This window comes from Lonchura striata, chromosome 7 (genome assembly GCF_050655825.1).
Source record: "Lonchura striata isolate lonStrDom1 chromosome 7, ASM5065582v1, whole genome shotgun sequence".
Lineage (NCBI taxonomy): Eukaryota > Metazoa > Chordata > Aves > Passeriformes > Estrildidae > Lonchura > Lonchura striata.
This window is the reverse complement of record NC_140709.1, coordinates 15545182-15567420: the sequence shown is the minus strand read 5'-3', so window position 1 is coordinate 15567420 and position 22239 is coordinate 15545182. Positions and strand designations below refer to the sequence as shown.

The 22239-nt window shown below is 51.6% G+C and overlaps 2 protein-coding genes across 3 annotated transcripts in view; one reads left to right on the top strand and one right to left on the bottom strand.

Annotated features, from left to right (window-relative positions):
• Positions 1 to 783: 783 nt before the first annotated feature.
• On the top strand, positions 784 to 5718 carry AAMP (angio associated migratory cell protein). Its single transcript, XM_021526207.4, has 11 exons — positions 784 to 910; positions 1194 to 1346; positions 1729 to 1848; positions 1980 to 2119; positions 2206 to 2350; positions 2492 to 2575; positions 2849 to 2964; positions 3463 to 3566; positions 4044 to 4134; positions 4419 to 4573; positions 4833 to 5718. The coding sequence occupies exons 1-11, from the start codon at positions 823 to 825 to the stop codon at positions 4906 to 4908; spliced, it is 1272 nt and encodes a 423-aa protein (XP_021381882.3). The 5' UTR covers positions 784 to 822; the 3' UTR covers positions 4909 to 5718.
• ARPC2 (actin related protein 2/3 complex subunit 2) overlaps positions 5472 to 22239 on the bottom strand; it is a 20116-nt gene continuing 3348 nt past the window's right edge. Inside the window, exons 2-10 of one of the 2 annotated variants that reach the window (XM_021526208.4) lie at positions 15422 to 15456; positions 14365 to 14477; positions 12296 to 12341; positions 11492 to 11678; positions 10979 to 11072; positions 8598 to 8724; positions 7154 to 7254; positions 6699 to 6799; positions 5472 to 5917 (exon numbers count right to left, since the gene is read on the bottom strand). In XM_021526208.4, coding sequence (XP_021381883.1) covers positions 5893 to 5917; positions 6699 to 6799; positions 7154 to 7254; positions 8598 to 8724; positions 10979 to 11072; positions 11492 to 11678; positions 12296 to 12341; positions 14365 to 14477; positions 15422 to 15456 — 829 coding nt within the window. In that variant the 3' untranslated portion in view covers positions 5472 to 5892. The remainder of the gene's footprint in view (positions 5918 to 6698; positions 6800 to 7153; positions 7255 to 8597; positions 8725 to 10978; positions 11073 to 11491; positions 11679 to 12295; positions 12342 to 14364; positions 14478 to 15421; positions 15457 to 22239) is intronic. The other variant, XM_085584306.1, reaches the window with a different exon arrangement.

The following is a 22239-nucleotide window of genomic DNA, read 5'->3' as shown; positions in this document are numbered from 1 at the left end:
TCCCTGCCCTTTTCCCGGCTCTATCCCTGCCCTTGTCCGGCTCTATCCCTGCCCTTTTCCCGGCTCTATCCCTGCCCTTTTCCCGTCTCTATCCCTGCCCTTACCCGGCTCTATCCCTGCCTTTACCCGGCTCTGTCCCTGCCCTTTTCCTGGCTCTATCCCTGCCCTTTTCCTGGCTCTATCCCTGCCCTTACCCGGCTCTATCCCTGCCCTTTTCCTGGCTCTATCCCTGCCCTTACCCGGCTCTATCCCTGCCCTTTTCCCGGCTCTATCCCTGCCCTTTTCCCGGCTCTATCCCTGCCCTTTTCCCTGTCCATCCCCATTCCCCTGCCACAGGCGCTGCCCTTCCGCCAGGGGGCGCTCGAGGGCGGGGCCTGAGCCGAGGGCGTGGCCAAGCGCAGCGGGGGCGTGGCCTTAAGGCCTGTCCTCGGCGGGGCGGGGCGGGGGCGCATCTCGGAGCGCTTCTGCCGAAGGCCGCGGAGCAGCGCCGTGAGAGAGGCGGCGGAGCGGCGCCGGTCCCCCCGCCCCGGGGCTGCCCCCTGCTCCTGCCCACCCGCTCGCCCGCCCGCCGTTACCCCGCAATCCGCCTCGCGCCGCCGCCATGGCGCCGGTGTGCGCCAGCGGCTCCGCTGCATGCCGGGAGCTGCAGTCTCGCCGCTCGGGGGCCGTCGGCGGGCGGCGCCGCGCGGAACTACATCTCCCAGGGTGCAGCGCGCAGGGCGGGGCCGGCCGCGGGCTCGGCCGCGGTTGGCTGGGGCGGGCGGGCCGGGCGGGGCGGGGCGCGCGGCGGAAGCGGCGGCGGCGGCGGCGGGGCGGGTCGGCATGGAGCCCGGGGACGGCCCGGGAGCGCTGGACCTGCACGGCGACGAGGAGATCATCGAGGTGGTGGAGCTGGGCCCGCCCGGGCCGGGTGAGACGGGGCGCCCTGCGCCACGCACCGGGCAGGGCCTGCGGGGGCTCCGGCCTCCCGCCGGGGCACCGGGAGCGCTGCGGCCCCACCCCGTGCCAGGCCCGGCCGGTGCATCCCCCCGGCCCGCGGCCTCCCCCCGTGTTCCTCTTTTCCTCCCTCCCTCCTCCCGTTCCTCTGCGCTTTCCCTGCTCGGGCACTCGTGGCCGCGGCGGCGTCGCGCATCCCCCGCTGCCCCGCCGAGCCCGGCGGCCGCGAGCCGCGCCCTGACCTTCGCCCTGTGCAGATGACCTGGCCGAGGAGATGGAGGATGTGGACTTTGAGGACGAAGCGGCAGAAGAGCCCGATGCCGAGGCTTGGGAGTCGGAGGATGACGAGGGGGTGGAGGACGGCATGGAGGCGCAGGACGACAGCGAGGTCACGTTCTCGCTCCACTCGGGTGAGTGCTGCCCTCGGGCAGAAGCAGTTGGGACCCTCTTCGGCACCTGGTCCCACCTTGGCTTTCCCCAGAGTCCAGGGGTGCAGAGTGCCTTGCTAGGCTGCTGTCTCCCAGCCTTCTTGGGACAGCCATCAGGACTCACAGCTGCCCTGGGCTTGGTTCTGCCTTGGCAGAAGAGCCCTTTGGGCCTCCCATCATGGCAGCTGGCCCTGAGCTCAGCAGAAAGCCTGTGCTGCTCCTCTCCCACGTGAAGAATTGATTCCCACGGGGCTGGGTTGAGAGTTCAGACCCAGTGCTGCACGGGGTTTGGATCCCCTGGCAACATCAGGTGAGGCAAGGTTAGCACTGTAGCCATGTAGCCTCTCTTTGCTCTTTTGTCAAGATTCTGTCTTCTGTGTGAGCCTTGACCCCAAGACCAACACGCTGGCAGTGACAGGTGGAGAGGATGATAAGGCCTTCGTGTGGCGTGTGAGTGACGGGGAGCTCCTGTTTGAGTGCTCAGGTGAGGTGCAGTGAACAGCTGTGTCCCCTCTCAGCAGCGTCTATCAGCACACATCTTTCTCCAGCTGATGCTGTGCTCCTGGCCATCTTCCATAGCTTGGCTGAGCAGTCTCTGTCCCCTGATGTTTATAGGACACAAGGACTCGGTCACCTGTGCTGGCTTCAGTCACGACTCTGTGTTCGTGGCCACAGGTGACATGTCTGGGCTTATCAAAGTGTGGCGGGTGGATGCCAAGGAGGAAGTGTGGTCCTTTGAGGTGGGGGACTTGGAGGTGAGTGGTGCTGTGGGGGCTCCGCAGCCAGCAAGTGAGGTGGCAGCACTTTGGTGATGCTGCCTTTGGTCTCTCTCTCTACCCAGTGGATGGAGTGGCACCCTCAAGCCCATGTACTTCTGGCTGGTACAGCTGATGGCAACACCTGGATGTGGAAGATCCCCAGTGGGGACTGCAAGACCTTTCAGGGTCCAGCGTGCCCAGCCACATGTGGCAGGATCCTGCCTGATGGTGAGGTGTTGGGCCTCTGGAGTGTGGAATGTCACCAGCTCTGTCTGGGCCATCTGCCCTCCTGCTTCTCCCAGTCTGTGCTGAAGGGGAGGCAGGAGGATGGGGGGGCCCTGTCTCTATCTGCTATCTCTGTCTCACCAGGGAAGCGAGCAGTGGTGGGGTATGAGGACGGGACCCTGCGCATCTGGGATCTAAAGCAGGGAACGTCGCTGCATGTCCTGAAAGGTAAGGAAGAAGGAAGAGGTTTATCACCTGGGCTACTCCCTAGCTGGCAAACAGCCCCTTCTGGTGGGTTCTGACCTCTGCCTGGGTTGAGAGGAAGCATCCTGTGAGGGCAGGAGGGAGCCGGGCACAGGGCTTCTCCCCAGCGGTGGCTGTTGCTTGCCAGGGTGCTGGCAGAGCCAGGCAGGGTGGAGGCTGCAGGGTGCTGCATTTCAAAGCTCACTGGGTCTCTGTGGGGAGGGCACATAAAGCTCATACCTGCTGCTCACCCCCCAGGCCAGGATGGCCATCAGGACCCCTTGACGTGTGTAGCCAGCAACCAGGATGGCAGTTTGATCATGACGGGCTCTGTGGACTGCCACGCCAAGCTGATCAACTCTGCCACAGGCAAGGTGCGTCTGTATGGGTTGGGCAGAGCCAGGAGCGCTGGGGACCCCCCAGGTCCCCTGTCCTGGGCCGGGGGCAGAGCCAGGAGCGCTGGGGACCCCCCAGGTCCCCTGTCCTGGGCCGGGGGCAGAGCCAGGAGCGCTGGGGACCCCCCAGGTCCCCTGTCCTGGGCCGGGGGCAGAGCCAGGAGCGCTGGGGACCCCCCAGGTCCCCTGTCCTGGGCCGGGGGCAGAGCCAGGAGCGCTGGGGACCCCCCAAGTCCAGGGCCGGTGTGCGGCCATCGGCCGCCGGCAGGCGGCGCCCTCGCGCTGCGGGTGCCGCGCGGGCTGGGTGATCCCGCCCGGCTCCTGGAAGGAAGCTCCCTCTTGTTTGCTCCCAGGAGTTGAAGATTTGGGGCCGCGCCGCCTTCTGATGCGGGCGCACACTCGGTATCGAGTACGAACGGGACTTTTGTGCATCTGGGTCTTCTTCCTTCGAGGTATAGTTATCCTCCCTCTACCCAGGTGGTGTGCGTGTTCAAGATGGAGAGCGTGACCCCCAAGGCACCCATCAGCGAGGGTGAGGAGGCAGAGTCCAACTCAGTGGAGTCGCTGGGCTTCTGTAATGTGTGAGTGTTGGGACAGCCCCTCTTCAGTGCTACATCTTACAGGGCTTGTCATACAGATTCATTTGCATCCTTTGCACTCAATCTGCTGTATTTCTCTGGCCTTCGTCCTCCTCAGTTGGGTGTAGAGATGCCAGATCTCTTTGGTATGAGGCCAAGGGTCACCAGCTGCTCAGTCCTCCCTGCAAGTGTGGACATTCTGGGCTAGCCTGATCGACCACTGCTTGGCTGGGATACTCTCCAGATAGCTGTTTTCCTGCCAGGACACGGTCATCTTCACAAACCATGGGCTGATTGCTGACTTGCTGTACTGTTGGGTTTCCCAAGCGGGGTGTTTGATGGCTCCAGCCATCTGGTTCTCCCTCATCCTCTCAATATGTTGTAGCCTCCAGCATAGGGTTTGCCTTTTACCTGCAGTCTTTATGTGTTTCCATCCCTGCTGCCCCATGTGCCATGTAATGCCTATTCCCCTGTCTGTAGGATGCCACTGGCTGCTGTGGGCTATCTTGACGGCACACTGGCTATTTACGACCTCTCCACACAGAGCCTGAGGCATAAGTGCCAACACGAGGTACTGCCCTCCCCCCTGCCCCGCCCAGGCCTGGGAGGTGGGCTCTGGGCTTTTGGAGATTTCCCTTGAAGCCCAAGGGCCAGTTCCCAATTTGTACTTCTCCCTTAGCCTTGGGATTCCCCAAAGGGCAGCCGCAGTCTCTGCAAAGCGGATGTGCTTGGCCCTGGTGTCTGGCTCTCCTGGGGAGATGGCAGACACCATGAGGGGGTGGGGGTAGAGGGGGGGAGCTAAGAGGTTCCCCAGTGTGGTCTGGAGGTCCCCACTGTGGTCTCCCCCTGCCCCAGTCAGGGATCGTGCAGCTGCTGTGGGAGGAGAGCTCGGCCGTGGTGTACACCTGCAGCCTGGACGGGGCTGTGCGGCTCTGGGACGCCCGCTCAGGGAAGATGATCAGCGAGTACCGAGGGCACTCTGCTGAAATCCTCGACTTCGCCGTCAACAAGTGAGCAGGCAACTCCTAGGCCCCTTCCCTGCTGGGTGGAGGGAGCAGCGATAGCAGGGGCCTCCAGCCTAGGAGCTCAAAGCATAAGCTGCCTCTGTGACTGCCCTTGCGGTCTGGTCCCAAGGCTGGGCACAAACTGAGGTCCATGCCGAGGCTTGAGGCTCTCAAGGGGGAGTGCAGTACTTCAGAGCTGGGCTGGGGGTGATGGTCAGCGATACTGGAAGCCCCAGCCCCACCTCTGAGCCCTATCTCCCTGCAGGGATGCCTCCATTGTGGTGACCACCTCTGGCGACCACCAAGCCAAAGTGTTCTGCGTCCAGCGGCCTGATCGCTAGAACCGCGTCGAGGGATGGCGTCCCGGCGCTGCCCTGCGCCTCGTGTACAGAGGGATGAGGGACATGGTTTCACCACCCTTCTCCAGTGCGTGCTTTGTAATTTTTCCAGCCTGCCCTGCTTTGCCCTCACCATCTAGGGGCCAAGTCAGGGGTTTTGTATGAAGATGTCTTTAATTATATAAATTATTTCACTTAACTGGATGCCAGCTACTCTGCTTGTTGGGGGGAAGAGGATCTGGGGAGCTATGCTCCCTCCTCAGGGATCTCCCTGGCATCCAACCATGGCCTGAGGATCAGTGGCAGAGACTCTCACCCTAGCTCTCCCTGCTAGGGGCTCAGGATAGGAGGGAAGGGTGCAGGTTGCTAGCTGAAGGTAGGAGAATCCTGCTCTGTACAGTCTAGGAGCTCCTTAAAAGAACAGGCTATTCCTAGATCTGGGTACTGCACCCCAAAGTTCACCAGAAGGCATATATTTCACAATACAGAAATTATCTCCCTTGGGGCTGTGCCTAAACACCCCTTCAAGGGCAAGGTCACGTGCATTGACAAGCCAAAGCCTCACAGCCCTTTAAGATAGAAAGATCTTCTTTATTAATGAACCCCAACAGTATTTCTTCAGATACAGGAGTTTTGAACTCAAATACTCAGAAGAAAACAAGTTAATATTGCATTATTCTCATAAGAAATACTGCAACTTATTTCCGGTAACATATTGCAAAGCGAAACAGCTTGAAAAGAAAAAAAAAAATTAAAAAAGAAAAGAAATGAAGTCAATCAAACTGGAATTAAAGTTTTGTTTCTTGGAACGATCGAGTCCTCGCAAGCACAGCTCGTTTCTGCAGATTACTCCCCCAACTGTCGTACAAACAGACCCCGATTGCTTGAATTCCTTATGAGCCCACAGAGGTGCAACATTAAAAGCTACGATTATCGGGTAGCAAGTGCCCCAGCCTTCATCCTCCATGCAGCCTCGGTGACTCGGTGTTAACGGGTTGTGAACGTCTTCCCCCTGAAAGGATGGAGAGGGGTCAGCACATGTGGGGCTTGTGGTGGGGCATGCATAGCAGAGCTCTCGAAGCCAGGCAGGCACTGCTGGGCTGGAGCTCACAGGCTCTGTGGCTGCAGAACCAAGTCACAGGGCTGTGGGAAGGGGCTAACTTTGGCAGACGGGACAGCCCTCCTGCCCCAAAGCAGCATGCAAAGGGGACATGACAGGACAGAGAAAAAGGGACACCAAGGGGCTCTGGAACAAGCAGAAGGTAAGGGACCTGAGTGAAACATGTTCACACAACTGCTCTCCTCCATCCACTTCACTGCTTGTTCACAAGAGGGAGCCAACCAGCATGGTGGCCTGGCCCCAGCCATCAGCTGGCCAAGGGTAGCCAGTGACTGAGGAGCTGCAGCCACACTGGGCAGCAGAACCTGGTCCAGTGCCCACAGACCCCAAGGAAGGACCTGCCTCTTCTCCCACAAGCTGGAGTTGCCCCCAGAGATGGACAAGGCAGCTCTACTGTAACAGGGAAAAAACCCCAAAAATGCCACCAAGGACTTGGTGGGGGGGAATGGAGACACCAGGGCTTACAGGGCCATGTATGAACCTTTTGTGAAGGACCTGCTAGCACAGGGTTTTGCCTCAGACCCAGCTCCTCACAGGACATGTGAGGCAGTAAGCTGTGGGTCACCCCCATGGCACCCCAGCCTGCCCTGGGCTGCAGAATGCCAAACTGAGCAAGACTGAGCTCGTGGCTGGCAGAGAAGCCCAGAGAGCCATGCCCTGCTTTGCTACTCACGTGATTGTTTTCATTTCTTTCTTCTCTGCGTCTGGACGGGCACGGTTGAGCACCTTGAGGAAATCTGACGTTTTCGCCCTCATACGCGTGTGAATATAGGCCTGTGTTTAATTGGGACAAAATGGGGACGTGTCAGGAGCCTTTCTTCATAGCTCAGATTTCAGGACACATCAAAGCCAGGTCACTGAACAATTACCCTCATTTCTGCTCTCAGAAAGGAAACAAACCAGATCCAAAAGGAAAAATCCTACTTCACTGCTAGAATGGAAAGAAAACAGTCTCGTGTCCAAGAGCAGGGGGAAGGAAACGATGCATCACTTGCCACCCCTGCATGACTGCAGAGGGCAGTGGCAGACCCTAATGAGTTCTCAAGGGGCACCCCTGTCCCCTGCTTCTCCCCTTCACCACCCAGGTTAGATGGGCTGAAGCCACCCTGTGTGTCCCAGCCCTCATACCTTTGAGCACTTGATGTGATAGTGCAGGTAGTCCCGGAATGTGTGGATCAGGTTTATGGTGTTGTCTCTGGCTGCAGCATTAGTGTGACGGGGGAACAGCACTGAAAGAAGAGGCCAACGCAGACCATTAGTACCTTCTGAGGCTGCACAAGGCCTTCAGGATCAGTGCTGGAGGCTTCAGGGTGTGCTGCATTGAATCTCTGGCTTGCTCTCTATAAAGAGCCTTTTACTCTTGACACGTACCAAGATTAAGCAGCACTTGTGATTTTAAATACAAGGTTTAAGATCACTTTTCCACATTTCCCACAGTAGGCTGTGCACTCTGCAGGATGTAGGCAAGGCCAGGTGTCCAGAAACAATAGCACTGTAGGAAACCACACTGTTGCTGTATCAGTGCTTGGGAGATGCAATTGGAGGAGCAAGCTGGGAGGCAGACCAGAGCACCCAGGCTGCTCAACCAATTTCAAGATCCAGTCTGCCCTGGGGTCTTGAAATTGGTTCTGGATCTTTGCCTGGCAGCTTGCCAGCCCTGTAACATAGACAGACTTGGATACAAGCAGGTAGCTTGCTCTTTCCATAAGCTAGTGCTCTGTTAGGTGTCCCAGATCCAAGGGCTGAAAGAACATTTTGTCTGGGTGATGATCTGAGCTCAGATACCTGGGAAATTTAGTCTCAACAAGAACAAAAGTATGTGCCATCCTGGACCTCTTCTTTCCACAGCGGACAGCTTCCCAGGCCTCAAGGCACCATTTCCAGTACAGGAGGAGGGCAATGCTATCTTCAGCTTTCCTTGCAGTGTCTGTGCTCCATCTCTGAGCTCCAAACTACAGGAATGCTGGCCTGAGACGCCCTAACAACACGCTCAAACATCTTGAAGAGACCTATCCCTTTCAACAGGGCAGAGTTTAGACTTCTTGACACTGCTACCCAGGGGGGAAGTCATGGCTCTGCTGGCCAGCACCTCTGTCAGGTGGAAGTGGCTCATCAGTGTTTGGCCCAGAGCAAAGAGGTAGAGCTAGAGAAGCAGAATGCACTGCTCTGCTGCTGCCCTCTGACTGCCTCTGCTGATCAAGCACTGCACAGCTCCCTGCAGCTGGACACAAGTACAGCTGCATGAAAACTTTCACAAGAAACCTCCAGTTTCCAAAATATCACAGCAAAGCCACTCTTCCCTTTGCTTCCAAATACTGAACTTATTTTGTAGGTGGACACTAAACAACTCACTGTCCACTTCCTCATCTTCTTGCCCACAGTAGAGCTGAGGTGACTTGATACAGAAAAGGGACACTCCAAAGGGGGCACACAAGACAGAATGCAACCCCAGAGTCCTTGCAGCCCTGAACTGCCCACTTCAGGGCAAGGTGAACTCCTTCCTGTTTTTCATGCAGCAACAAGAACCTCTCTCCTCCCCAAGCATCCCCAAGCCTCAGAGCTGCCTGCTTACCAAAAGTGATGTAGCCAATATTATCACCAACAGCTGCGTCCGTGTCTTTCAGCTCCAAGGGTGGCTCCCTGTGGCTGAAGAGCACCTGTGGGGCTGTGTGACTGGCCCGGCGACCCTCCTTGAACTCCTGAACAAGACAAAGTGAAGGTGATTCCCACTGTGACCCTTCAACATGCTGGGAAATCAAATGGGGTTTCCTCACTCCTAAAGGGCAATGAGCAGAAGGTGGCCCAGCTTTCCCTGAATGCATTGAGTTCATCAGGCAAAACACCCTGAAAGTAACCTTTTTTTCCTAGCAAAACCAGCCCAAAATGCATGGCTGTCCTGGGTTTAGACATGACTGTAGTGCAGCCCCCTCAGCTGGGGTGGCTTTCAGTGTGTCACAGCCCTTTTGTGGAAGGGACACCTCAGTCTGAGCAAGCACATGAGACAGCAAAGTTCCTGCTGGAACTTCAGTGCTTCCAGTGAAAGTGCACAGTGCCCACCACTCCCAAGGAACAGAAATTCTCAGGAAGGGCTGCAAGGTCTCCATCACACCTAGTGTAAAGGTTCTGCCATTTGAGAAACCATCTCCCACCAGGAGTCTGCCTAGGCATCAAGATGCACCTAGGGGCTTGAAACTCATATGTGAACTCTGCTCCTCTTACCGCTTCCCTACACCTTGAAACAATACCTTCAGGCAGGGAGATCCCTTCCCCCACCTCTCAGAGCAGCACAACCCCCACCTCACAGGAAATGTACTGGCTCTGTATTTCAGGAACTCTAAAGACCATCTTTGTGTGGGCTGGGAATGTCCAGAGACCATTCTCCTGCCACAAGGCAGGACAGTCTTCCCTCTGCCTCACTGACCTCCACCCCAGCCTACACATTATCAGCCACCCTTGGCCTCTCCTCTGAGCACAGTTTCCCTGGGAAAGGCAGGGGCATCCATGTCCCTTTTAGAGTAGATCACTGGGGTTTCCTTAATGAAATGCTTAGCTTGCACTTATGCCAGAGGGTGAAATGGTTCAAATGGCTTCACCAGTTAGTTAATGGTCACATTTTCTCCATGAGAGCCTAGATGAGCAGACACCATGCCCAGCTGTGTTATGCAAGAGCAATAGCTGGAGGAAAAGAGCCAGTGTGACTCAGAGTGGAAATTCCTGTGGCTGGGCAGAGACAGGGTTTGCTGTTGTAAAAACCAAGAATTCGGGACATGGAGACTCCAGGACAGCTGCTGCCTTGAAGTACTGCCATCTTCCCAGGAGCCTCACCAACCCCATTTTGTTCATCATGCCTCCCTTCCCATTTTAAAAGATGATCCAGGCTGAGGGGTATGCTTGGTGGGGGAAAACCACAAAGCCAGAGCAGATGCCCTGTCTATAGCCAATGAACACAGCAAACAGAGCTGTGAAGACTTCCATTGCAACAGAACTCCTTCTGATGACACTCAACAGAGGTACACTGGTCTCCAGCAAACTGAGCCAGTAACTTGCTGTCCATGAGCCTGTCAGCAGCATGGCCTGGCACCCTTGAACAGGTAGGTTAAAGATGCTTGGAACACCCTGCAGGCCCTGCTCCATGGCCATGCCCAAACAGGAGGCCGGCTCCCCAGGAGCTTAAGCAGATGAGTGAGGTGGGCCATTGGCACAGATGAACACAGGTACGAGCATGCGTTGAGCCTCCCCAGCTGCACACAGATGTCTCATCTTCCCCAGACTGCACACAGTTGTTCACAGACATGCAAAGTGCTTACTACAAGTCTCTGAATGCTTCCCAGCTAAACAGCAATTGGAAAAGGTAGCCGAGTCCAGACTCAGCTAAGTCCAGTCCATAACCTGGCATTACGATTGGTTCAAGCCCACAAATTCAGTATATTCATAGCTCTAAAATGTTGAAATTAGAGAGCTGTCACACTGAGCTGCTGACTGTTTCTGCAGCATTTGAGCATTAGCAGGATGAAACTTCAAGGTGAAGACCAGTCTCAGCTCCTCCTCATGCACAGCATGATATTGTCTCACCCTTCCTCTCCCTTTACAGCCTCTTCAACATGCTCAAGTCCTCAGCTGGCTGGAGATCCCTACACCATAGCTATCCACATTACAGGGCCTCAATGTGGGGACTGAAGTATTCACTGTGGTGTTTCGCATCTGTAACACATAATACGCTTGATTGTCCAAATGAGCAAGACTATTGATGATACAGATGCCAATGCAAGAGCCAGGAAAATACACTGTGCCTATTAGCATGTTCTTCTATCCCAGTGCAGCATGGAGCAAAGCACTTCCATGTGTTAAACTGCCTTTGTGCTCACTTCAGCAGCATATTTGGCAATGCTGCTTCAAGCAAGCAGGCATCTCAATTGAGGACCAGACCCCTTCCCTGTAATTCAGTTTCCATACCTGCATAAACACCTTTCCAATCACCACATCGTCGTCGTCCTTAAATACCGTGCTGAACACAACCGTGACACGGTCCTTCTTTGCCTCAACATACCTGCAAGTGGGAGAGAGAGAATCCACCTGTGAAGAAGTTCAACTGGACAAGGAAGCAACTGCGTGACAAGGTCAAGTAGATACAACAGCCATTCACAGGCCTGGCTGCTGTAGATTTCCCCTCCCTTGAGACAATATTTACATGGAGCACAACATTTCTATTGGGAGTGGCCAGTTCATCTCCTGCATGCAGCCACAAGTGATGCCACTAACAAAGACTCTTGTGTAACATCCCAGCAGCCCGAGGCATAAGCATTACCCTCGTGGGATACTTGTGGCAGCCTAGAACAGGCCCTTATTACCCTGGCCAAAGCACGGAGCAGGAGGATTTCCTGACTTTCCACCAAAGCCTACAGCTGTGCACAGGAGCAGACTACTAAGCACTGTCTGACCCCCGAGCTGTTTGGTTTGAACACTTACATTGTCTCATCATCCCTGTAGTGGATGACTGCTCTTTTTTCTCCTTCTTTGCCCTCTTCCTGGAATTTGAAATACTTCTCAAAGACTGAAGCAAAGCAGTTGCGCTTCAACATGCCGGCTTGGTGCACAATGGCATCCTTGTCTGCAGGAAGGTTCTCCAGGTCGTAGAGCAAAGAGACATTGTAACCTGGGAAGGGACAGCCACTAACCTTAATAATCTACATAGGGCCTTAATGAAAGCAGAAACATTTTTTAAGAGATACCTACAGTCCCACTTTTGCCTTAAATCCTCCCAAAAGCCCCAGGGGTGAGTTCTTCCCACTCCAAGCACTTGCCAAAAGCCATGCCTGAACTCGGCGCGTGGCCATGGCAACGTTCCTGGGGCTCCTTCCCAAGCTCCCAGACACACGTGCTGGCTGAACTGCTCCCAAGTTTTTGCAGTGAGTAGGAAGAGATGTTGTCACAGGTAACCATGGTTTTCCTGTGTCTTACAAAGCATCTTTGAGAAGAACAAAGACCCCAACCGTGAGGAACAGAGGCTTCCTGGAGGAGGACTGCATAAAGAATTACAGCTTGTGCTGCAAGCTACTTCATCCCTGATGTGTCGGTGCCACTTTTTAAATTGGCAATTTCAAATTGCAATTCATTGTATAGAGAGCCTCAGATATCAAGCTCTTCAACTGCAGCCTTCATATGAGCATTTCTCAGGTGACTTAAGTAACTTTGGAATTGCATTCGCACACACATACACACACACACAGACAGACATAAAAACACAGAGAGTGAATGTTACTGCAGGGTTACCTGATTCAGGATTTACCAAGTAGCTTCCATAGACCTTCTTCAATACCTAGAAAAGAAATTAAACAATGAGTGCACAAGCTATCAAGACTTGTTTCCTCCTGCACAGTCTAGGCCATATTTGGTCTTCTTTTAGAAGCATCAAATTACAGCACCTGCCTCCCCTAGTCTAAGAGAACTTAGACAAATATTAAGTCATCAGCTTCTAGTACTATTGGCTGTTCCTGCTCTAGGGAGGGCTCCCTGAACTCCACTGACAGGGGACATACTGCAGGAGAGGATTCAAAACTGGAACTTTTTCAAGTTCTTGCTAGTCAGATTTCTGTGGGGAAGACGCCTTATAGCTCATACCTTCAAAGGAGAACAATCAGTTGAGCCTGACACAACAGACCTGAGGGCTACCATTTTTCCTTCCATTCAAAGGCAGATACAAAGCGTGCCTGATCCCTCTCTTCACAGGACAGCAAGTTCAGAGCACACCATGGCCTGGTGATCACACACAGTCTCAGCCTATTGCACGAACAGATGGGGATTGAGAGGAGACTGCCACACAGGCTTGAATGCCTCCCAGAAGCAGAACCGCCTACAGCACAGTAAAAACCTTTTTTCAAATGTAATTACTGCTGAATTTTACATCAATGGCAATTTCCAACTGAGCCATAGCTCTGTGTCAATGAGGGGGCTGGGAACAGGCAGTATTTCACAGAGAAGAACACAACAGTGTTGGGGCAGAACTGGCCCTCCTGGGATGACACCCACTACCACGTGGAAAGGATACACAGACTCTCTGCATGCCAAAACCTCCTCTCTCTCAGCAGAGAGCCTGCCTGCAGTGTTGCAGGAAGATGCCCTGTCTTAGCAGGAAGCCCACTCTGCATTCCTCACAGTGGGATTTCACCAAAGACAGAGCAGAAACAAGGAAACAAGCAACACTGTCTGCAGGGAAGTACACAAAGCAACATTATGACAGCTGGGGATTGAAAAATGTAATTTCTATTTAGTCAGTACTTCCAAGACAGTCCTGCACAGATCCCAGTTTCCTCTAAAAGTTTATAAAAGTTGCCTTTCACCACCACAATGGCTACTGGTGCACAGTGCTGTCAGCCACTCATCCACCACAGTTCTCTTGGGATCACACACTGCACTGAACCTCACAATACAAGCTGGGAAGGCCCCACCATTTGGGCTCCTTTACAGTCGTCGTGCCAGCAGTGGTACCTTCGGTAGCAGGCAATGCTGCACCTAGAAAGTTCTGCATTCAGAACCCAGGAAAGCAGGACACTCAGTCATATCTCTTCTGACTTAGGTGGGTCTTATGGCAATTCACAGGAATTCACTTGGGGTCCAAATCACCCACTCAAATACCAGACTCATAATAAAGTGATGGAGCAGTTTCCTTGTTTTCTTCCAAGGACAGACACCCAGAGGCAAAAGCCTGCTGAAAAGCCCTGGGTGAACCCCATTTGCTACCATGTGGAGATTTGAAAACTGACTCAAGAACTGAGTCACACTTCCTGCCCCGCCATCCAACCACAGCTCAGAGAGGCTCCTTTTTTCTACCATAAATGGCCCTCTGCAGCCACAGGGCCCAGTCAACAGGAACTGAGCTTGCGACTTCACACAGCAGCAGTGAAAAGGGAACCAATCTGCAAACCAAGGTCTGCACATGCAGCAGGAGCCCAGCACTTGCTCTCAAGTGTGGTTAGAAGTCAGAAGAGAAGCACCACAGATCTGTCTTGATGCCTTCCTTCACTTGTGGGCTCAACACATCAGTCAGGGAAACTTATTTCTACATGGTCAGGATTTGCTTTGAACTTGCAAAATTAGTGGTGTCTTCTGCCTTTCAGGCTGCAGGGTCATACAAGATTACTTTTTCACGAGACAGCGTGAACACCTTGCCCTTGTCTTTTAGCAAAATGGAACTCCTGGTTGGCACAGAGCTGCTCCTTTGACCAGTGAGATGGGAGCACAGATGCTTCTCTAAGGGTCAGATGTTAGATCCATCAACATCACGAGGGCATTGCCACCAACACAGTATTTGTAGGCAGGAGGCCTGGAGATGCTTAACTCACCTCATCAGCACCGTGTTCCTGGAGTTCCTTGTAGAATTTCAGAGAAATACTGACCATCACTTTTGTCTTGTCTCCATTGGGGTTTGAAATATGGTAAAGGACTCCATCAAAGTCTAAGAAGCAAGCAAGAGAAATGTGAGGGAACAGGAATCATCTCCTATTTCTGAGGAATGTTTTCCCTACAAGTTCTGCATAAAGTGACACTGCTCCTCTTGCTCCAGCCTTCACACGTCCAGCAAGAGGGAAACCCGCAATTAAGGAAAATGGTAATGTCATGTAAGGAGACATGCTATCATTCACAAGGCTGAAACAATTTTGACACCTGTCCATCACAGAAAGCTTTGATCTAGTGTCATTTAGCATCCCTGGCAAATCCACTTGTGCTCAATGCACAAGGATACAAACATGCAGAGACGGGAGCCTTCTGGATGGCCAGCACAGAAAGTGACTGACATGCCCACCAGGCCAGAGCTGCAGCCTGGAGGAGAAAATATCTCTGCCAGCTGCTGCCTGCTGTGAGAGCTTCCACTTCACTGCAGAACAGGCAGGGAGGGCAGGAGGAAGGGAAAGGCAACCCTCCAGCTACCTAGCAAGCTCCATTTCCCCACTGAGCTTTTCAGCTTACACAGATTCCTGATAACAGAAGCAAAAATTCAGTTGCTGAATGAGTACTTGCACTCTATTGGCATTTCTCTTCCTGAAGAGCGAATTTGAGGTGATGAATCCATTTTGCCTGTCACCACAACTCAGTTTCCTAAAAACCCAAACCAGATGGTGCTAAAGACCTCATAACAAGTAGCACCAAGGGCAGGACTGGAGAACGGATGAGGTAAAAGAGAAGAGCTGTGTAGCAGGCACACACCAAAGCACTACCACCAATGAGCTCAATCCTCTAGGGTAGTCTCAGGGAAGGCAGACAGAGAAATAGTGGGGCAGCCAAAGAAGCACCAGCTCTGGGGATACTGCAGGGTCTCCACACCACCCCTGCCCACTGGTGTGGGCAGACTGTTCAAGTCAGCCCTTGGTTCAGAGAAGTCAAGAGAGCTGTGGAGCTTACCTGCAAATGTTACTTCTACTGCCTCTGGTTTATTTCTAAAAAGCAAAGAAAACAAAGGAGGTAAATGAGAACTCTAACAGCAACTTCCAAGCTGTGAAGGAAAGAGAATTAATTTCCAACACCTTATTTTTCACAGGCAGCTCTTCCTCAAAACCCTTTTATCTCCTGCTGTCCGACTAGTAGTAACCTCTGACAAGAGATCTTAGACTTCTCCCTCTTCCTATAAGCACCAGTTTTACCCCAGATGACATAAAATAGGCTTTGAAGCTGGCACAGATTTCTATTACTTCTAGTTTATTAATAGATTTTGACATCACAGATTTCCAGTTAGAAATTCCTGAGAAAACCACCCCTTACTAAGAAGTTTGTTTTCACAAGAACACACTCTGTACCAAACGACCATGACACAGGCTTTGGGACAGAGGATCTTTTGTAAGGTCCTGCAATACCAGTTCATGGAAGGAGCTGAGTAATCCTTCCTGACACAGTGCCCCCTTCGCCATCAACACCAACTCTACAAATGCATTGATACAACTTGCTTACAGAGAAGATCACTTTTCTAAGTTAGGAAGTGTTAGTAGTGTCAGAAGCAGGTCAAAGAAGGAAAATTTCGTCATGTTCATTTCATCCTGTTCCCCTTCCAAAACACCCCAACGTTTTGCCAACAGCCTCTGCAGAAAAACTGTAGCTCTGGATGTGCTGTAACACTGTTGTGAATGGTCTCTGGGACCCCAATCACCAACAAAACCCTTTGCAAGCTGAAGGAACATCACATCTTACACTGTGACTATGAAGATTAAACTGCTTTTTAACAAACCCTATTTTGACATTTGTTCATGATCTGTGAAAGAGTAGGACTCCATGAAAGATGTAACTGCTTCTGGAAGGTCATTTTATTGGGATTGGCACTACAGAACTGCTTTCACAGCTCCAAGGGGACTGGTATTAATAGGTCATTCTCCAACAGGGAACTGATGCAAAGGTATCTCCACTGCTGAGAGCAGGCATGGAAAATGAGAACAGGATAAAAATGGTAGTCTGCTACTGCTGTTTCACACCATATCTCCATTTATTTTTCAAAAGTAGACGATGTTCAAATACAGGCTAATAATGCTGCTGCTAACAGAAACCTAGTCTCTAACAGTTCATTCCCACCTGTCTGAACCAAGATACTGAAATATGTTCCCCAGAGTAAAGTCAGTGGTCTCAACTATGCTGCTGGTGCCCAGAGACCAGCTTCAACCATTTTGTCAAAACTTGCTCTTCCACACATTTGTGTGCTGCTACACTGTGGTACATATACACTGGCTACACTGTGGTACATATACTGAGGAAGGTGGGGGGAAGTGATGACTCAATATCTATTTTCCCTGACAATATTCTGTAACAGTTTAAATTATTTTATCGCAGCAGCATTGTTTTTCCATCAGCTTTTCTGCAGCCAGCCTCATTCCTGGAAGGCAGAAATGACCACAATGTGATAAAACTCAAGCTGGGCAATACAGGGAGACCAAGACACTGCTGCACTGATACCAGACACTCACCAGGTCAACAACATTTTACTCCAGCAGAAAGGGAGGAATTAATTGCCAGATGGAGAACCTAAGTGAAAATGAGGAGGTGTTCTTGCTTCTTGAAAGTGATCAGCTGTGAAAGGCAACAGACCTTTTTTTGTCTGAAGGCTGGGGAGCTTCTGTTTTTTGTTCCACCTTGCTGAGGATAAAAACTACACACTTGGAAGAAGCAGTGCAAGTGCACCCAAAGCAGGTCTTTTTTAAAAGCTGTACCAGCTATCTGTGACCTCTCTTGCTTTCATCTCCCCTCCCTAGTAGTCATCATGGCTAAATATTTAGCTTGGGCTCTTGGAAAGCGGAGCAATTCCACAAGTCATGTCCAAGCCACTTCTGCTCACTGAGGACAGCTCAGAGCAGAGATGAAAGAAAATCCCAGAGATCCCACTCGGTCAGTTGATGCAGACGTGTTCCTCTTTTAGAGCATCACACTCAGATGTGGGAATCAGCTTGGATGGCAATATAAATTTTTATAAAAAAAGAAACCTATGTAGGAAGCTTTAAAGATAGCACAGTCAGGCACATGAGAGCTAGGAATATTAAACAGAATGCATCCTTAAACCTCTGTTCTATCTTCTCAAAATTACACTTTCAAACCCCCTTCCCCACACACATAGAGCTGACACTTCTCAGAGCCCCCGTTCCCAGCAGAGCCTTCCAAATACAGCACCTCCCGCTGAGAAATGCAAGGAAGTGGCTGACAGTGCACTGGAGGAAGGATGATTCCCCATCTGGTTGCCCTGTACCCAGGGGATGGCAGGAAGATCACTCATCACATCATTGAAGAAGCGGAGCAAGACCATGTACAGGAGCCAGTTGATGGCTCTGCACAAGAGCCTTTGTTCTGCACACAAAAGCTCACTGCTAACACAGCTGGGCTCAAGCCTGTCATTGTGCAAACGTCATTTCTTAGAGAAGTTATTTTAACGCTGATTTCCCAAGTGGCCCCAGTTCCGGTACTTGGGGATGGTGAGGAGGGGGAGTATTTAGGGGAAAAAAAGGTAAACTGGTCAGAACTTTGGGTGCTGAATATTCAAGCACTTCCTGGCACAGCCTCAGTGAAGCAAGAGCTCACGTGAGCCGCATACAGAGCTCCAGGCAGCCACGCTGGCCCTGTCACCTACAGCACGGTGGGTTTTCTGCCTCACCAGGCACACACTTGAGTAACCCAGGCCTGGCCTGGCCCAGGGGAGGACAGGGAAGAGCACTGAAGTGTGGCTGGGAGCAAAGTGAGCCCCCCTTAGCCTTTCACAGTTCAGGAGCTTTACAATCAGTGTTTAAAGTGCTTTTATTTATTTCTCTGGCTCACCTCATCAAAACTACCCTGGCTACTCAAAATTTTTCTCCAACAGAAAAACCACTCCTTTTGCTACCCAGATTGCTGTTCCTGCCTCAAGAAGTCCCCAGGCAGAATAGAGAGGAGCTCTCACCTCCAGCATTCCGTAGTTTCTGGATGAGCAACAATGCTGCAGATCACACACACATTAACTTCCCCTTGACCTTCCAGCAACCCCATCTTCTACCACTGGAAATAGCTCTATGGAGGCACAACGTGTCCTCTCTGTGTTCTGTCCTTCCAACCCATCTTCTACCACAGGAAATAGCTCTATGGAGGCACAACGTGTCCTCTCTGTGTTCTGTCCTTCCTGCTCTCGTGCTAGCGATGGCTCAGTGCAGAGGATTCACAGCAGGCCTGGAATGGGGCCTGCACCCCTGAGGGGGGTACCAGGTACTGTCAGGTTACTGGCATGATCCCAAAGAGCTCTGTCTGGTCTAGCATGCTTTGGTGTCCCTTGCCTACATGAGGAGACTCTCCACACCCAATAGCAAGAATTGGCAGTTTAGCAGCTTGGTGCTGAATGACTCTAAGTCCCAGCTATCTCTAAGTCCCACCTGGACTGTAAACCCCAACTGGGAAGCCAGGAGATCTTCTGGGGTTCACTTCTACCCCTGATCCAAATCTCTGAGAAACAGACTAAGCCTAGCTATACTCAGAGGATTTCAGACAGGACACCTCATCCACTCCTGGGGCAGAGAGCTGCAGTGACTCCTGCAAGCTCCTCACCTCCAATGCTACCTGAACCACAGCATCCCTCAGTGACCTTCCCTGCTTGCTACCCTCTGCCCTGAATGGACAATAAAACCAGCTCATATCAGGAATAACTGAGATGGCTTCTCTCTGCATGGAACACTGAATCCAGACCAGACCTTTCTGCAAACCCCTGCCTGAACTCCGATGCTAAAATGGCAGCTGTTCCCAGCAGCAGTCTGTTTTGTGATAACAGTTATCAGGTCTGAAGTCAAACCCACACCAAATCCCATCTTCCCTCTGCTTGTAACAATAAAAGACCCTGACAGTTTTATGTCTTCTTGCCTATGTTCCTTCTATTCATCTCCAAATGGCTCCTATGCTCTATCTAATACAGACTGGCTCCAAATCAGATTTTTCACCTCAGCAGAATATCCGTGAAGAGCCACAGGTGCCCATGGAGAGATACCAGCGAGCACTTAAGAGCAATAGCAAATCTTTTTTCTGACAGCACTTCCTCACTTGACTCTGAGAACTTCCCTGTTTCATTCTCAGGCCACAAAGGCTCTTAGCCGTATGTTACAATAAGTTTAAGATCTTGGCTGACAACCATACTGAAGCATCTCCCACACCACAGTTATGACCTCCACCAAATAATGGAGAATGGCAATTATTTAAAAAGCTGCAAGTATGCAGATACTCTAATGTCTTGCCTCATAGGAGATGGGTAAAAAAGGGGTATTTCAAAGCTCTAAGCTCTGAGCAGAGCTTTCAGATCACCAGAGTCAACACATGATTTGGATAAAGTGAGCAAGATTCAGTGACAGACTGCAGGATCTCTCTACAGGAAGGTCACCTCAATAAAAAAAAATTATGAGCAATGTCTAAAATTCTCTGAATGGTTCCTCCACTTCTGGGCCCCACTCAGCTAACAAAAGCCCCTCTGCATAAGCTGCAGGAGCATATGCAATCAAAGAGCTCCCATAGTTCTGGCAGCACACCCACCATGAACATGAGCAGGAGTGCTCTGTCAGGTGGTGCCGAGCTGTGTACAGCTGTGTACCCTACATGTGCCAGTTCTCCTCTCCTGGTTAGGTGACCCCTCCATGCCCAAGCTTTTCCCTTGCTGTGTGCCCAATAGCCTGGAGGAGCGGGCAGGTAGGAAAGCAGTGGGAGTCACAGTGGACACAGCACAGATGGTCCTGCAGCATGCTGGCACTGGCAGATCCCCTTCCAGCCAGACCTTTGGTGCATCCTCAGCTAAGGCAGCTAGCCTGTGGTTCCCCCAAGAGACATCCAGAGTTGTGCCAAGTCTCTGGGTAAGAACCTAATTTTGCACACACTTTTATTATGTTTCTTTAGTACAGTGATGGACACCTACTCTTCTCTGCTGTAAAGCATTGTTGGCTGCAGGGAGAACCACTCTCTGAAGATAAAACAGCAGGCTCCTCCTAAGAACCCAAGCTGAAAACTGAGGCTGGAGTGATGACAGGACCACCTGTGAAAGCCTAGCACCTTTCAGATCTGGTTTTTCTTCCCTCCCGCTCTCTGTGCTGTTGCATAGAAGCGGAGCAATATCTACTTCCAGGGAGAGGCTCACAATCCACTGTTAATGCTAAGCCACTTTCCCTGGTGTCTGAAGCAGGATGTGCTGTGACAACCCAGGAGCTATGCTCCAACACCTACAGCACTCTCAAGTCAATGTGGACAGCCAGGTGTACCATGAGCACTGCCCATGCCAGCAAAACCCAAACCTGCTCTTTCAGCAGCATCTCCCCAGCACTCTGCAGTCGGGCAGAGGTGAGGTAGGTGAGGTTGTGCCTGGAGAGGTGTGCAGCTCCAAGCTGCGCTCATGAGGACACTAAGCCAGCACCTGCCACTGCTGCTAAAGGAGGGAGATCTGATCCCTGCTCCATGGCTGCACCATGGCACAACAAACGGGATGAGGAAACTCATCTAAGCTAAAAATACCCAGTTTTGCCTGTTTAATTTTAACCTAGGTCACTTCCCCAATCCTGTTTCCCTTGAAGCCACAAAAATGTCTGTGTCAGCAAGAACAAGGGGGTGGCAGAGGAATGATCTGGTTTTGGTGGGGTCTCTGAGCATCCCTGAAGCCACATATAACCACAACCACTCCTGAAGAGAGTTCCTCAGTAGTGCCTGGCAGGATTCAAAGCTCCTCTACCCTCCCAGCACATCAACAGCCTCCACACACTCCTGTCTCCCCATGATGAACTCACTTCAAGTCACACCATGAACACAAAGTCCTCCCTGCCTAGCTTCAGCCAGGGTTCAGCCTCTGTGTCTGAAAGGCTCAGCAGCACACAAGCATCAAGTGACCGCAGGTGGGAAATACCATCAAGCCCGCGGACGCGGCTTCAGCCCAGCTCCTGCCGGCTCACAGGAACCACTCTGCACCAGGGCAATCCAAGCTTCAGTGAATTTCCTATGCAGCTAATGGTCAGGGAGCCCTGCAGAGCTGTACCTACTAATGGCTGTAAAGAAACCAATTTCATTTGAGATTCTCTTCCCTCCGCCCCCAGCCTAGGAAAAGGCACGCTGTACTCGAGCTATGCAAATTTGTGTTCTTTTGCACAGTGGGTAAATAATAAGTAACAGTTTGAGACAGATTATTAATTTACTAAAGATTTTGAGTAAGCTATATGTGACTGGAAAACCAAACCCTAAGACCAAAGCCCTGTGCCACACTTTCCCTAGGGTCAGTTAAATTAAAGCAGGACAAAACTGGATGTCAAATCTGTTAGTGTCAAACAGAATGATTATTCATCAGACGCAGAAGACAATCATTAAAATGTTTTACACTTGAAGTGTTTGTGGGTTTTTTTTTAATGCCTGTGTGATTAGCAAAGGAAAGCAATGATGAGAAACAGGATTTTCCAACTGGTAGAGTTTATCTCCTCACACACAATTCTATCATAAATGGGAAAACCCACGTGTGACACCAGCTTCCAGGCAACATCTCATGTACAAATGAACTAGTCAAAACCTTATGGAAGCTTTCTCTTGACATGTAAAAAAGCTCATAAGCCAACCTCATTTCAATAAACTTATTTCCAGGTACTGACCAGATATTTCACATTGCAGCAGCACATTCCTAACTCAAGTTATTTCAACAGATTCTGGTAACTTTAGGCTTTTATTTTAAAATGTGGTTGGTTTAAGAGAATATATTTAAACACATAAATTACTAGGACTAA

Coding starts and splice junctions, on each gene's coding strand:
- AAMP (XM_021526207.4), top strand. CDS start 823: ATGGAGCCCGGGGACGGCCCGGGAGCGCTGGACCTGCACGGCGACGAG. Junction 1,849..1,979: donor GCTCCTGTTTGAGTGCTCAG/GTGAGGTGCAGT, acceptor TGATGTTTATAG/GACACAAGGACTCGGTCACC. Junction 2,965..3,462: donor TCAACTCTGCCACAGGCAAG/GTGCGTCTGTAT, acceptor CCCTCTACCCAG/GTGGTGTGCGTGTTCAAGAT.